Source organism: Sinocyclocheilus grahami, unplaced genomic scaffold (assembly GCF_001515645.1).
Source record: "Sinocyclocheilus grahami isolate Dianchi unplaced genomic scaffold, SAMN03320097.WGS_v1.1 scaffold55.1, whole genome shotgun sequence".
Classification (NCBI taxonomy): Eukaryota; Metazoa; Chordata; class Actinopteri; order Cypriniformes; family Cyprinidae; genus Sinocyclocheilus; species Sinocyclocheilus grahami.
In genome coordinates, this window is record NW_015505234.1 from 3,419,731 (window position 1) to 3,434,939 (window position 15,209).

Genomic DNA, 15,209 nt, shown 5'->3' on the forward strand with positions numbered 1-15,209 from the left:
GGAGAGGAGTGGAGCAGATGCCTGGCAGACACACACTCGCACACACTGGCTGAGAGAGAAAGAGAGAGAGCCCACCGTCACATCTGCGGGGCTGGGAAGGTAAGAGACGTTTAATTCAACTTGAGTTTCATCTTGTGTCTGTGTTTATTGTGGGAGTGGATTGAAATATGAAAGCATGCAGCTTGAGAGCTCTGTCATATGTTCATTGTGTGGTTGTATGTGTGTGTGATACTAAAATTGAGAGAGAGTCAAAGAGTGGAGTTTTAGGTTGGGTGGCTGTGTTTTCACACAGATAGGTTACTGTAAGCTTGTGTTTGTACAGGGTACTAAAAAAATCACTGCTGCACTAAATAACTTAAAAATAAATGGTTATGGATAGCTTTTAGAATTGAACTTGAGAGAATCAGTGAATGTTTGAGATTTTTAAGGTCCTCATATGTGTGTTTTTAGTAATTGCAGTCTTAGTCCTAGTGGAATAAGGCCCATGGTTTGCTGGCACCCTTGTTAGTGCCTTGAGGCTGAGTAAATAAGTGGGCAGCAGGACGGGGTAAAACAGGAAAGCTTCATAATTTGTGTTTTAAGAGTTGTTGCCCAATTAAGGAAAATTATGTCTGTTTAGTTTCCATGTCATCATATAGTAGATTGACAACACAAGGGTCTGGTGAGAGTTTTGAAAAATGCTTCTGGGTTTGTTCACTTTGCCTGGGACCAGAATAATGAGCAAATGTTCACAGAATTTATAATAGACTTGTTAATGATTACATGCAAGTCCAATGTGTTTTTGTGGAAATCTGATGTGTTTTATAAAGTTTATTTAACAGGATAAAAATGATTGTATATATTATCCTATAGCAACTTCAATATTGTTAAATCAGTTTTATATAACTGAATGTGAACATTAAATTATTAAAACACAAGGAATACATGATTCTGGGTGCTTTGGATATTGGATATTGGATGTGAGAGGCTGAAATCTCTGTAGGTGCCCCCTAGTGTTTTGTTTTCTTTTTTTTATTTCTACATTTTCTCTAAAGTTCTTCTCATTTTATTGAAATTATTGAAAAATCTTGTTTAAAATGTGTCAAATTCTTAGAAGTGTAATCTTTGTTGGTTGACTTTTTTGTCACATGACAGCTTTCCTTCATGTTGGTTATGCACCACATTAACTTTGATTTGGCATTTAAATATTTGGCATATGGCATATATAAAATAAAGTATTTTTTAAAATATTTTTGAATGTCACTTCTTATTTTTGTATTTATTTTATTTTATTTCTTAGAATCTCCATTAAGTTACACTACCTAGACAATTTTGACTTAAAAAAATATATATAAACATTTAATTCAGAAACTGAAGCCATGTTTGTCATAGAAGAAATGTATTCAAGTCATTTTTATATTGTTAAATGAATTACATTTTTTATGTATTTTTAAATAACTTAATAGATCCAGGGCAGAAATTAATTAATTCAATAAATAAATAAAAAAACATCACATCATTGACCCATTAACAATTTTAAGTCTTCTTGTTAAGGAGCTATAACACCAATCACATCATGACATGACTGTGGAGAATGCGGTTTAAAAAGTTTAAATGTTGTATATTCTGTATCTGACAGTCTCATTTGATCATTATTTCAGTTGATCATTATAATTATAATGTACATTAGTACATTGTACTGGCACATACTCAATTTACCCAAACACATCATGCTCTCCCTTCCAGCCATTCATCTCACTTCCTCTCACCTGCTGCCCTCCCTCTTTGGTCCTGGTGATTCCCAGCCCCCCTTCATTCCTCTCCCACCTCCTCCCTTTGTCAGTGTCCTGCATCCAAAAGTCCTCATTCTGTCTGGTCCACACCTGAGAATACAGACTATCAAGAGGCTTCGGCTGGTTACCCCCCCCACCAACCTGCAATGCACCTATGACTTCATACAGCACTTCTGGATCCTGTCTACTTCTGTCAGGGCTGAGAATGCATGATTGCCCATGATCATCCCCTACCATTACTCACAAGGCAAACAGATCTGAGAACAACATCCTGCAGTTTATGGAATTAAATAGATTTATTAAAGGCATAAATACGGATTTGAGATAATTGAGCTCTCATGGACTGATCTCCACGAATAAGATCGTGAATATCTCATCATGACAACAGTGAGTAACCATTGACCTCTGACCTTTTTTATTTGTCAAAAGTTAAAAGATTATTCATTTTCAGTCATTATATTCTGGCATATACTGTGACATCCAGGTTGCAATGTAGCAAATAATTGCATTTGCCACTAATCTTGGTTGTGCATCTTAAATTGACATAACAATCCTACCAAGTGATCAAAGGCTGTAATTTAAACACCTTTATGCCTGTCATCACACATATGGTAGTGGGTTTGTTTGCAGTGTTTGGGGACTGAGTGATGGTTAGTGTCCTGTTTGACATGGGGCTCTTCTTCACACCCGTCCCTCTGAGCTAACAAGCCTCCGCAAGAAGATTCCCTCTAATTACGGTCAAACATAACACTCTGCCTGCTGTCTCTATCTGACCCTCAAGGTCTATATGGTTTGTCTTTGTTCATATCACAAGTAAATGTATAGGACAAGACAAGAAAGAGATAAATCCATTATAGTGCGCAGGCAACATTTGGGAATTTTGGCCGTTCTAACTCCAGATACATTGCTTAAAGTTAAACCCAAATTGCTAATATGAAAGGATCAGTTATGTATTTCTTGGAATTATATGACGTAAAACAGCTAAGTACTGGTCTGGTGCAGCTGTAAATAACTGTGAGAACAGTCAGTTACTGTGGTAGAAAAATCAACAACCACTTCAGTGGAAGTCAGCGTTATTTCTGCCACTCTTCTCCATTGCGGTGGCTGTTATGATATGAGGGCACTGAATGAAGCGGCTCTTTCTTTCATGAAAGGTGGACCAGGAGGCAATTGAATGAATGAAAGGGGGGGATTGTTCCCTAGTCTGGTTGCCACACACCTGCCAAACTCATTCTAGCCTTTAATTAAAGTCATTAACCTGAGAAAGACAGAGAGAGAGAGAGAGAGTGACTGAGAGAGAGGTTCACATTAAGTTTGTAGTATTCTAATATTGTCACAATGTCAGTTGTTGCCAAGTTTTTTTTATTTTTTATATACATTAACATTATTGAATCATTCTTCTTTTGTTTCCTTTCTGTTGGTGAATCTCACAAAGCCTGTCAAAAAATAAATAAATAAGTAATATATATATATATATATATATATATATATATAATTAATTAATTAATTTAATAATTTTCCCCTCCCAAATTCTCTTTACTTTAATGTTAAACTAATCCCATTCTTATTACCATAATGCAAAAAAATTATATACAATTAAAAGTTGTAAAATACATAATATTAGTATTTGTTGTAGAGCTTTAATGTTGGCTTTATTAAAAAATAATTATTATTTCTACGTCTACGGTTTTATATAATTATATATTAATTGGAAATAATTACATTAGGAATAACAAACACTTAAAATTAAAACATCTGTACACATTAGATTAATGGGAATTTGGAGGTAAAATGCATGGATGCAAAAAATCTTGATAGTCATAAAAATAAGATTTTTTAAATTTATTCAAAATATGATTTCTATTTTTTATTATTATAATTTCTTTTTTTCCCTATTGATTTTGGGGTGAATTCATGTCATCATGAGATTCACTGTAATTTAAAATTAAATTCTTATTACTAAAATACATAAGATCTCCCTACATGTCTACTAGGATATTTGCTTTTGATATTTGGATTTGTGCTGTTTCAAAACTGTTAAACATCACTGTTCCACTATAGAGAAAGAGCTACTTGTTGGTGGGGAGAAAAGAGGAAATGGTCAGGTAAGGAGAGAGTAGAAGAGGTAATGATGTTTTTTCTACCCTTAATTATGTCATCTTTTTTTTCTTTCTCTTCAGATGCCCTCTTGCTTTGGCACTGCGGTGCGGATCTTCATCACCACCCTATTTGCGGCAGTGGTGCTTTTTGCCATCCTACTGGCTTATGTGACAGGTTACCAGTTCATCCACACTGAGCAGCACCACCTGTCTTTTGGCTTGTACGGAGCCTTTCTATCCCTTCACCTCCTCCTGCAGAGCCTCTTTGCCTTCCTAGAGCACCGACAAATGCGTGGCCCTTCCAGACCCCAGCACCTGCGGCGCACTGTGGCCCTTTGCATCGCAGCCTATCAGGAGGATCCGGACTACCTTCGCAAGTGTCTTTGGAGCATTCGCCGCATTTCTTTTCCCGGGCTTAAAGTAGTGCTGGTGGTGGATGGAAATCGGCAGGAGGATGCTTACATGATGGACATCTTCCAGGAGGTGATAGGGGGAGTGGAGCAGACAGGCTGTGTGGTGTGGAAGGGGAATTACCATAGGGATGGGGATGGGGGAGGAGGGAAAGGTTCGTTGCATGCTGAGGAAGCTGCACGGGTGGCCAGGGTGGTGCGGAGCTGTCGTTACTCCTGCATCATGCAAGAGTGGGGCGGCAAGAGGGAGGTCATGTATACAGCCTTCAAAGCACTGGGAGATACTGTGGATTACATACAGGTAAGTCTAGACCCCACTAACAACCTAAAATTAATCAAACGGAAAGAATCCTGAATCCATGAATAAATGTTCACACAATAATACGACAATTACCCCTAAAGTAATAGGAATAAAGAGCATTCATTCCAGACATGCTTACTTGTTGCTCTCAGAAGGCCACATTACCTTAATATTGGTGAGACAACAATTTACTGTCACTATCCATAGTCTGCTATCACCTTATAGTTTCCTCAATGCCACTGTAATCCGAATCCTTGCAACACTGAGGTCAAAGATCAGTCTTACTACTTACCTTCACCTGTAGTCCTGAACACACCTGTGCTGTCATCAGCCTTTCATTGTTCAACATATGACTGATATCTTCAGAAACAAAGATGACCTTGAAACATCTGTGAGACAATGTTTGTGGTGCCACTAGTTTCTTTCAACAGTCCTTGCATTGTACAGACAATCAACATCAGCCTCACTTGAAAAAAGGAAAACAGTTGTACACGAGTTAAATTCTTGAGAAGTCTTCTAATTCATTGTATATATCTCTTGGTTTTGTTTGCAGGTATGTGATTCCGACACTGTACTTGATCCAGCATGCACCATTGAGATGCTGAAGGTTCTAGAGGAGGATCCGGAAGTGGGTGGTGTTGGAGGAGATGTTCAGGTGAGAAATTTGCCTATTTTAGTAATTTTTATGTCCCTTTCAACAAACTAATTTGAGAAGTTTTCCAGTGGGTTTCTTCTTTTGTAGAGTACTCACCAAAAGTTCTTTCATCGTCTCTTTCAGATTCTGAACAAGTACGACTCCTGGATCTCCTTCCTGAGCAGTGTCCGTTACTGGATGGCCTTCAACGTAGAGCGGGCATGCCAGTCTTACTTTGGATGTGTGCAGTGTATCAGTGGACCTCTGGGAATGTACCGCAACTCTCTTCTTCAGCAGTTCCTGGAGCCCTGGTACCATCAGACCTTCCTAGGAAGCAAGTGCAGCTTCGGGGATGATCGCCACCTCACCAACCGCGTCCTCAGCTTTGGCTACAAAACCAAGTTCACGGCACGCTCACAATGCCAAACCGAGACCCCCACTCAATATCTGCGCTGGCTCAACCAGCAGACCCGCTGGAGCAAGTCTTACTTTCGAGAGTGGCTCTACAATGCCCTGTGGTTCCACAAGCACAGCCTCTGGATGACCTATGAATCTGTGGTCACCGGGTTCTTCCCTTTCTTTCTGGTGGCTACAGTCATCCACCTGTTCTACCGAGGCCGGTTATGGAACATCTTGCTCTTCTTGCTTACAGTCCAACTGGTGGGCATGGTGAAAGCCACCTATGCCTGCTTCCTGCGGGGCAGGCTTGTCATGATCTTCATGTCACTGTATTCACTACTCTACATGTCAAGCCTGCTGCCTGCTAAGATCTTTGCCCTGTTGACTATTAACAAAGCAGGTTGGGGAACATCAGGCAGGAAAAAGATAGTGGTAAACCTAATTGGGGCTGTGCCTGTGACCGTGTGGGCAGCCATACTGCTCGGTGGCGTGGTTTACACCATTTACTGTGAGGTGCAAGAGCCATTTAGTGAGACAGAAAAGGCTCTTCTCATTGCAGGCACCATCCTCTATGCCTGTTACTGGCTCATACTCCTGGTGCTCTACCTGGCCATAGTGGCTAAGCGCTGTAACAAAAGAGAGGAACAGTATCACCTATCCTATGCGGAAGCCTAGCATGGTCTCTCCAAAAGATCTCTACATGCTGTCAGGGCTCATTTGAAATGGCCCCGTCTTTACCTGGTGCTGCAATCTTGGTTATAATTATGGATCATGTGCAAGTCCAAGCTGCCGGATGCTGTTAGCTATGGCTACTTGAGAGGTTTCAAACAGTGGAGTTTTTGAGAGAGCCATAATTTACAAAAGCTGACATCAGGAATGGTGCTTCTCTTGATTATAAAGCACACAATAAGGAGGCGGCCAGCCAAGGTGGAAACAAAAAGTTGAGCCAAAGGTTAGTGCAAGAGTGATAAGTTAATGTAGTTAAGCTGGCACACTCATATTAAGTTAAGGGACTATATTGGTGCTTGGATTTATAATTAGACAGAATGTGAACTTTCAAGGAATGAGAGATGTGTGCCAACACTTGAGGAAACCTGCATAAGACATTGAGTTTGCCAAACCCAGTCAGTATTTTAACGTCTTTTATCTGACAATCCAGCATAATTCTATATTTCATCATTAAAAATTGTGGTGCTGCAGATCCTTTTGTGGGGTAGCATGATAGAACATTCAAGAAAGTACAAACAGCATTTAAATGAGAATTTTATGGTACTCCACAAATATTTACTACACTGTACATGTTTACAGTTCAAGATGTATATAGTAACATCCAGTTCCAGTAAATGGATAGTGTCAGGCAACCAAAGAGGATTTTCTCTAGCATCTAGAATGTTTTGTTCCTGTGTGTTAGTTTAAAAAAAAAATGGAGGAAAGATTGATTTCCTATTTTTATTCCCATTCTCCTTTTTTTTTTTTTACCTATAAGACAAACTTGCGAGAAGTATAAGATAAATTTGTTTTTTAATTATTTTCATTATAGGTGGTAGAACCAGAGACATAACAAACATGGTCAGTAATACTTAAAACTATTAAAATTTTCCCCCTAGTTCTGAGAACTTCAAAGCATAAACAGTGTTACATTATATATATAAATAAAACTGTCCAGTTATACTGCCTGAAACTTTACACATTACATTTGTTTACAGACTTTGAATAGCATTTCTAATAGTAATTTTCTATAGAGGCTTATAATTTAATAACATTTCATTCATGCTTCACTACCTGGTGAGATTATTTTTAACCTAAGAGGCATGATGTGGACCCAGGATGTCATGATTGTTACAGCTTTTTCTCACCCCCAAACTGATTATTTATATAAAGCATGTTAGCTAATTCTGCATGTTAGCCTGTTACAGAATCTGACCACCTTTGCAAATTCTTACGACCCTTTCCTATAACATATAAACTATTTAACATATATATACTATTTAACATATATATACTATTTTATTTCCATTAGTTTAATTAAAATGTTCGGTTAGCTAGAAAGATAAAAGCAAAAAAAGTGGACTGAAGTTGTTTATGGTATGCAATGTTAGGTGGTTTTAAGGATTACCATATATGGATCAAAGGTGTACAGTGGACTGTTTTTCCACCCTCAACCCACCCATGCAACAAATTAGTAGATTTACTTTGGTAGCGGTTCACCACTTTCTCTGCTCCCTTCCCCCCAAAACACACATTAAACTCTGGCAGAGACCTAGACACTGAGGCTAGTGTGAATATGTGTGCAAGTTTATAGAGAAGCTTCGAGTTTATGAAACATTTGCCCGCTCGACTTTTGCTCGTGCATTACATGTGATAACTGTGTCTTAACAGTGAACTGCTTCGGACTGCAGCATCCTCTAAGGCTGCAAAAATAAGATGACTCTGACGACGCAATGCAATTAAGAAACCAGAGCTATATACCATGTTTACAGTCAAACTTGGGATTGCATTGTTCACTTTTGTGTGTTTTCAGATTTTATGCAATTCAATTGTAGGCTGGATGGCTGATATGCTCCTCAGGAACAGAGTGAGGGACTTAAAAATGAATTTTAAAAAGATGGGATGGGGATGGGGATGGGGGGGGGGCAGCAGAGTTTTGCTCTGCTGTCTGGCAAACACAACCAATTAATATGTAGATGGTTAAATTTATCAGTGAAAACTAGGTCATACTTCTTTCAAGTGTATTGTAAAGTAATATATATTTTTGTAATGTCAAATTCAAAGATATTTTAAACATGCAAGAATCCTGACACATTTTCCTAGGAAATTGTATTTTATGGAAAACATGTTAAGTTATTTTCATAACATTGTACAGATTAGGGAATAATAAATTATTCATAATCCATAATAGGAGAGGTTAAGTGTTTTTAACCAAAATGCAGTTGTTTTACAGATCACCATCGGCAGCTTACGTCTACTCACAAAATTAAATATTCAAGTGTTAATGGATTGGCACCATTTAGTCTGCGTGTCACAGCTAACCTGTACTTCCACAGTGTACAATACCTAGAAATGGCCATCAAGGTCTTTTAATCTCACATGAACTTTACATATTATGTATTTATGTACATTCTGTTGTATGTAAAAGAAGCTGGATTCTTTACATTTGGACATTTCCCATGTAATTATTTAATAACTGTTGTTTCGATACAATAAACTTCAATTGAAAAGTGAGCATTTTCTTTTTCTTTTTTTGATTTTAAAATGTACTTTTGGCCTATTACTTAGAATAATTATATTTGTTCAACATTATTGTCAATTACACATTCCTGACAACAATGTACAAAGATTCTAATCCACTATTCAAAACCACATGTATATATTCACATATGGTTATAAATCTAGAATTTTGCGCCGATCAGTTAGTCTCTGATATCTGGACATAAGTTATACTTTCTTTGGCACATTAGTGATAATGGGTTTTGGTCGGGTTTTAAAGATGAGCTTCTTTTTAATGAGGGCGGAAACGGTGTAAGATGTTGGGTTCTCTTGGTTGGTTTCCATGTTTTCCTCTTCATCCTGAGGGAGTCCGGAATGCTTCATCAGAACAGCAAAGGGCTTCTCCAGTTTAACCTGTTTGCCATAGAGGATGTGATGTCCGACTACAAGGACCGGTACACCCTTGGAGAGAGGAAAAATCAATAATTTACCATTGGTAAATAGATATAAAAGTGTTTTATAATTTGATTTGTTTCCATATTTAGTCCAAATAAATAAATAAATTAGGGGGGCTTATATGTGACCAACTACTAGAGAAGGACAAACCTCTTTAGTGTAGTGCAGGTCTCCCATCAGATTTCCTGCAAGTCCAGTATTTTGTCTGGACACCATTTCTCCCTGCAGCTCCACCAGCAGCCATTCAGCTGGACCTTCACCAGCTTTACTGCAGAACACACCGAAAACCATTTCCAACAAGCACTTGTAGACCATGACCTGTAAAAATATAGCTTAAGTCTTCACACCAACCTTGAAATAACTATTTGAACCATTCCTTTATCTGTTTCCTCTGTGTCAGGATCCACCAATCACACAATTATCCCTGCTCTGTAGACCTATCATCTGAAACGTTGGCAAGACAAAACAAGTCAAATATTACCTTCACTCCACAGTTGACTTTCTGCATGAATGCACAGAAGTATGCTACATTCGTAAATAAATACACTCACTTCTCAAGATCCGTAGCTATGCATGATCATATACCGACACAAAAAGTTTCCCGCCAGTCAGGGTTGCCAGGTTTTCACAACAAAACCCGCCCAAGTGCTACTCAAAACTAGCTCAATAGCATTTCAAGGGGGGCTCCCCGTTAAAAATTGCGTTCTGGGGGTAAAATACACGTTTTTGACGGGGTTCCCCTGGTAAAATTCACACTCTTATTAGGATGGTTTTACCTGCTCGTTGTTTAGGTATGTGTAAGATCATTTTTATGGTCAGTAAACAGCCTTCTACAACCAAGTCGATCTGCAGCAATCTCTCTCTCTTTACGGCGGGAGAATCAAATTAATGACATACACAAGGGAACATGTCAGTTGATTCTCAATTTATTATTGTACAAACAGAGGCTCATATACATCCTTGAGAACTGGTATGAAGTGGTTTAATCGAGGAACAGACCATTTTTTCCCATTAGTTATCAGAACAGAAAATACAGGTGACAAAAGTATGTTTATTAAGAAAATAACGATTCAGTATTGCAATTAAGAGCTATGTAAGCATTAATATTTTACATTGGCCACTTAAAATATTTTATGATTTAGCTCTCTCATGATTATAACTACAAAACTAGCCCTATGAAAAAGTGTTAGATAATAATCAGTCCCCTTGACTGATGAAGTTAATAGGCATGCACAGGCAAACGCTCAAGCGCGTCACACACGATCCGCCTACTCTTTCGTAATTGACACCCTCTGGTTAGCATGTTGTGCAGAGGAAAAATAAACGCGGAACTACATTCAGAAATAAATGAGTGATCAAAGGAAAATAAATAGGATGAGTTTAGCATTTCCTTAAACATTTTCCATTTGCCCACCAATTTATTTTATTTATTTGCCTACTTTCATCACATGTTTAATTATTTATTTATGTATTTAAACAAGAATACGTGTATTTATGCACACATTTATTTATTTATTTGTGCATTTATTTATTTATTTATTGTTTTTGCAGGTTTCGTCCTCCATAAAAAACAACCCGTGGCAACAGTGATAAAGTAGCCCAATTCCGCGGTAAACCTGCGGACTTGGCAACACTGCCGCCAGTGTGAGTTACATTTCAAAATAAAAGTCTCATTGTAGTGTGAACCACTAGAGGACAATCGAAGCTCGTCTGCGAATAATGTAGAGCCAGTACATAAAGCCTGACTTTTTCAGTTTTATTTATACTAAATCTTTTTGTTCTCAAATTTCGTTAACTGTTTTTGAAGTTTCTGACAAAATAATTCAAATAACGGATAAAATGGTCTTGTTTATGAATTGTGATACCATTTTTTTTTATTAGAGATTGGAGATTGACAATACAATTAAAATTCTTACTGTGTTCGGAAAATATAACATTAGTAAAATAATGTCAGTTGTACCCAATAGTAGATAGTTTTCCACTAACTTAAAGATTTTTTATGATTCCTTATTTTTTTATACATATAAAGAACAACAGTAAAACTGAAAAGACATCTCTGTTGTCGAAAAAAGATAATAGATAGGCTATAATAGCAGCAATATGACAGATTTTTGTCGTAGAGGTATAACTAGTCGATTACGATGCATATGTGTATGTATGTTTTGTAACTGTTTCTCCTTGATGAAAATTCAGTAAAAAAAGATCTGACTTTCAGGAAAAGAGAGAGAGAGAGAGAGAGAGAGAGAGAGAGAGAAAAGAAGCTCAAAACAAAAACGAGACAAAACAAGACATATTAACAATTTATATTTCCCAATTATACAAATTACAAATACATAAAATCTCGATAGCTTTGTCATTCAAATAGTGCTTACTACGGTTTGTGATTTCACACAGTAACGTCACAAAGTTAGAAAAGTTTTTGATAGTAAATTAACAAGTAAATATATAAATATAATATAAATTAAGTAAATAAATAAATGTAAATATAATAACACAGTGGCAAAAATACATGTAAAGCAGTTTCAGGGCAACCACTGCAAACTTCTAATTATTATTATTATTATTATCATTATTGTTGTTATAATAATAATAATTATTATTATTGAACAAATATGTCAGTGCGCATGCGTGGCGTTGGCCATGAGGAAAATGACTCGTCAGTGTTGTTGTGGATCTCTGACAGGCACGTGAGCGGTGCTACGTAGTCTATATAGCAGTCGACATGGCGGCCACAACTCCTCCCAAGGTACTGAACATGCTGCTTTATAAGTCAATACACGGTCAAAACGACAAATAGCTGCATTTTACCGGTGTTTATAAGTGGGTTTTGGCGTAGATATTCTGTTTGACTAGCTTTCTGAGCTGTCGGTGTTGGGAAATAGGTGATAGACTGGTCTGATAAACTGCTGTTTAGCAACAGTTAGCCTGGCTGCTAACACCCAAACACCCTGACATACAGCTCATAAAACTGCGAAAAACACGGACGTCAGAAGCAGCGTTTACGCCGCCAGTTCCTTCGCGAATGCAATATCGATCGTATTTGGGGCGTTTGGACAGTAAAAAAAAAAAGTCCCAGTTGTGTCTGTGCTTAAACTAGTGTTGAGTCATGAGTTGCCTGGCAGGTTTATGAACATCATAATCTAGATTCTAGATCATAAACATGTTTTGAGCTAGACGACTGACAGTTTATTCACTGATTCAGGTGAATTAATTCCATAAGGAAACTGGCTTTCATATTTTCAATTCTCTTAATAAGCTATTTCTTGGTACTACAGAACCAAATTTTCATTTTGTTTCTCGTTTTCTCGTCTCTGTTTACTCTGTTACTCATGCATGAGCAAGTTCCTTTACCACCATGATGTTTTGATGGTTAGCAATTACAGCTACCAACACAGATTTAATATAGAAATTATGTGCATTGCTCATGTGGTGCATGTTATTGCAGGGTTTTGTTTTCCAAGGGCAATTTTTAGTTTTGCAGCGATCAGTGTCATAATTTTTTATTGTAAGGGAGCCTGCAAGAACATTCTGTTTGTGTCAGTATGACTGGAGTTGTAAGTTCCTTAAAGGGGTCATATGATGCGATTTCAATTTTTCCTTTCTCTTTGGAGTGTTACAAGCTCTTGGTGCATAAATAAGATCTGTAAAGTTACAAAGACTAAAGTCTCAAATCCAAAGAGATATTCTTTATAAAAGTTAAGAGTCAGCCAGGCCTACCTAAAACGGCTCGTTCTAACACGCCCCCACATGTCTACGTCACGATGTGGGAAGATTTGCATAATGCCGCCCAAATGCACACGCAAAGAAACAAGGCGTAACTTTTATTCTCGCTGTAGTATTGTTGTTGCTGCCACCGCCATGTCGTGAAGGCGCTGTGTTTCGTTGTGAAAGCGAAACTACTTTTATTTGGCCTTCCAAAAGAGGACGATATAGTTTTTCGTCATGCCTGGAACTGATCCATGCTAGTCACTGAGGAAATACATCTTCGCACTGTAGATCGCCGGATCGACTTTCACCATGGACGAAGCGGAGTCCAGCCCGGGGTCGTCACATGTGGTTGCCGCAAGCCTCCTTCGTCGAATCCGCCGGCCGCGTCGTTCTCAAGCCCGCCGCCTCTGCTCACTCTAGCCCTCCAGCCGTTCCTCACTCTAGCCCCCTGCCTCTGCTCACTCTAGGCCGCCGTGTGTGACGCTGTTTCGTTGTGAAAGCGAAACTACTTTGTTTGGCCTTCCAAAAGAGGACACGACTAGAAATCAGTGGTTAAGTTGTATTTACAACACTGTTCCAGAACAGTTTAACCCAAATATTCAGATGTGTCCAGCGCATGTTATGGAGGACTGTTTCCTGATCCTGGTAGACGAAGTACATTTTTTATGTTTAAAGAATTTGCCACTGACGATTCAAACGTGAGTTTTTTGGGCAGTGTAGAGTAGCACTTGTTGTTTGTCATTTCTCCGATCACAAATGCAGACATGGTTTTATGTTTACAACGCAACGCGTATAAAAACAGCATAAGTCATTATAATCCGTAATTATGTCCCCACTGGATGCAACAAATGCCTAACGGGTTTTAATGTTTTTGTCTCATCGCTCCGGCCGGGACAAGGCATCACAATATGGCAAGGGGCGTTACATTTCCGTCACACACTTGAGGTATTCAGCCAATCACGCACTGGATAGCTGGCCAATCAGAGCACACCTCGTTTTTCAGACCGATGAGCTTTGTAAATATCGACGCGTTTCAGAAAGGCGGGGCATAGAGGAGAAACAATAATGTACAGTATGTGGAAAATAATGTGTTTTTTGAACCTTAACCTTTTTGAACACATTTCATTACACCAAATACACCAAATAATTTTCTTTTTAGCAAGATCATATGACTCCTTTAAGTTCAAGCCTCAGGCTGCAGACTAACTTGCCTTTTAAGGCACAGGGAGTGGAGTAACATAACAGGATCTTGAAATGTTTGCTTTTAGTGACCTATTTAGAGAGAATAATATCTCTGGTCACTGTAAATCAAACTGTGTAATGTTCTGTTTGTATATACTTAGTTTTTCTTTGTTTTGCAGGTGGTGTTTGAACACGAGGGAGTCTTTATTCACTCATCTCCAGATGAATCTGAGGACCAGGATTTAATATCGGGATTCCTCAGGATTGTTGATAAGGTTTGGTTTTTGTCAGTTGCTTTTTTTGTTGTTGCTTATAATAATATTTGGATTTAACGGGCTTGTTGTTTTAGAATTATCATGATATACCTGAACTGGGTCAATGTGACATACATTAGATGTTTTACCACATTCTTGTGTCATTGTTTGGACAGCTAATACGCTAGTACCATTAAAAAATGTAGGGTTGGTAAGATTTTTTTAAATGTTTTTTTTTTAAATTCTGTCATCATTTACTCACTAGGGCTGTCGCGGTGAGGGAATTTCCCTTGCGGTAATTTTGAGTCGCTCAATAGCACGGTATGCGGTATTATCTCCATACATATATATCAGAATCAGAATGAGCTTTATTGCCAGGTATGTTTACACATACGAGGAATTTGTTTTCGTGACAGAAGCTTCCACAGTGTAACAGAATCACAGTGACAGAACAAAAAACACAGATGATAAAAAATAGAACAAGTAAATAAGGAATAAAAATATACAAATCGACAATTGTATGTACAGGTATATTATGTGCAAATTGAAATGTAGACTGAGTGTGCGTGTTAGATAAATAAGTGTATGAGTGAATAAATAGTGTGTGTTCCACAGTTATTGTCAAGTATTCATGAGATGGATTGCCTGAGGGAAGAAACTGTTCCTGTGTCTGGCCGTTCTGGTGCTCAGAGCTCTGTAGTGTCAACCAGATGGCAACAGTTCAAAGAGGGAGTGTGCTGGATCAAAATCACTTCTTGGAGAGAAGGGAGGGTTGTACCAATGATTC

At 38.1% G+C, this 15,209-nt stretch overlaps 3 protein-coding genes across 5 annotated transcripts in view; 2 read left to right on the forward strand and 1 right to left on the reverse strand.

Annotated features, from left to right (window-relative positions):
- The first annotated feature begins 28 nt into the window (after positions 1-28).
- Positions 29-7,079, forward strand: LOC107583799 (hyaluronan synthase 3-like). The gene is made up of 4 exons (XM_016270127.1): positions 29-99; positions 3,953-4,582; positions 5,136-5,237; positions 5,361-7,079. The coding sequence occupies exons 2-4, from the start codon at positions 3,953-3,955 to the stop codon at positions 6,288-6,290; spliced, it is 1,662 nt and encodes a 553-aa protein (XP_016125613.1). The 5' UTR covers positions 29-99; the 3' UTR covers positions 6,291-7,079.
- Positions 7,080-8,856: 1,777 nt separating this feature from the next.
- LOC107583916 (chromosome transmission fidelity protein 8 homolog) lies at positions 8,857-9,909 on the reverse strand. 3 transcript variants are annotated; one of them, XM_016270265.1, is made up of 4 exons: positions 9,830-9,909; positions 9,630-9,722; positions 9,429-9,546; positions 8,857-9,284 (listed from the first exon to the last, which is right to left on the reverse strand). In XM_016270265.1, exons 2-4 carry the CDS (start codon positions 9,650-9,652, stop codon positions 9,051-9,053), a joined length of 375 nt encoding a protein of 124 aa, XP_016125751.1. In that variant the 5' UTR covers positions 9,653-9,722; positions 9,830-9,909; the 3' UTR covers positions 8,857-9,050. The 3 variants fall into 3 exon arrangements, with proteins under 3 accessions (XP_016125751.1, XP_016125752.1, XP_016125750.1); XM_016270266.1 differs by lacking the exon at positions 9,830-9,909 and adding an exon at positions 9,760-9,828 and having other exon boundaries at positions 9,630-9,669; XM_016270264.1 differs by lacking the exon at positions 9,630-9,722 and having other exon boundaries at positions 9,429-9,596.
- Positions 9,910-11,958: 2,049 nt separating this feature from the next.
- The window catches only part of LOC107583883 (TBC1 domain family member 15-like), a 10,156-nt gene continuing 6,905 nt past the window's right edge, over positions 11,959-15,209 (forward strand). The window contains exons 1-2 of the mRNA XM_016270235.1: positions 11,959-12,024; positions 14,348-14,443. Of these exons, the coding sequence (XP_016125721.1) occupies positions 12,001-12,024; positions 14,348-14,443 (120 nt within the window). The 5' untranslated portion in view covers positions 11,959-12,000. The remainder of the gene's footprint in view (positions 12,025-14,347; positions 14,444-15,209) is intronic.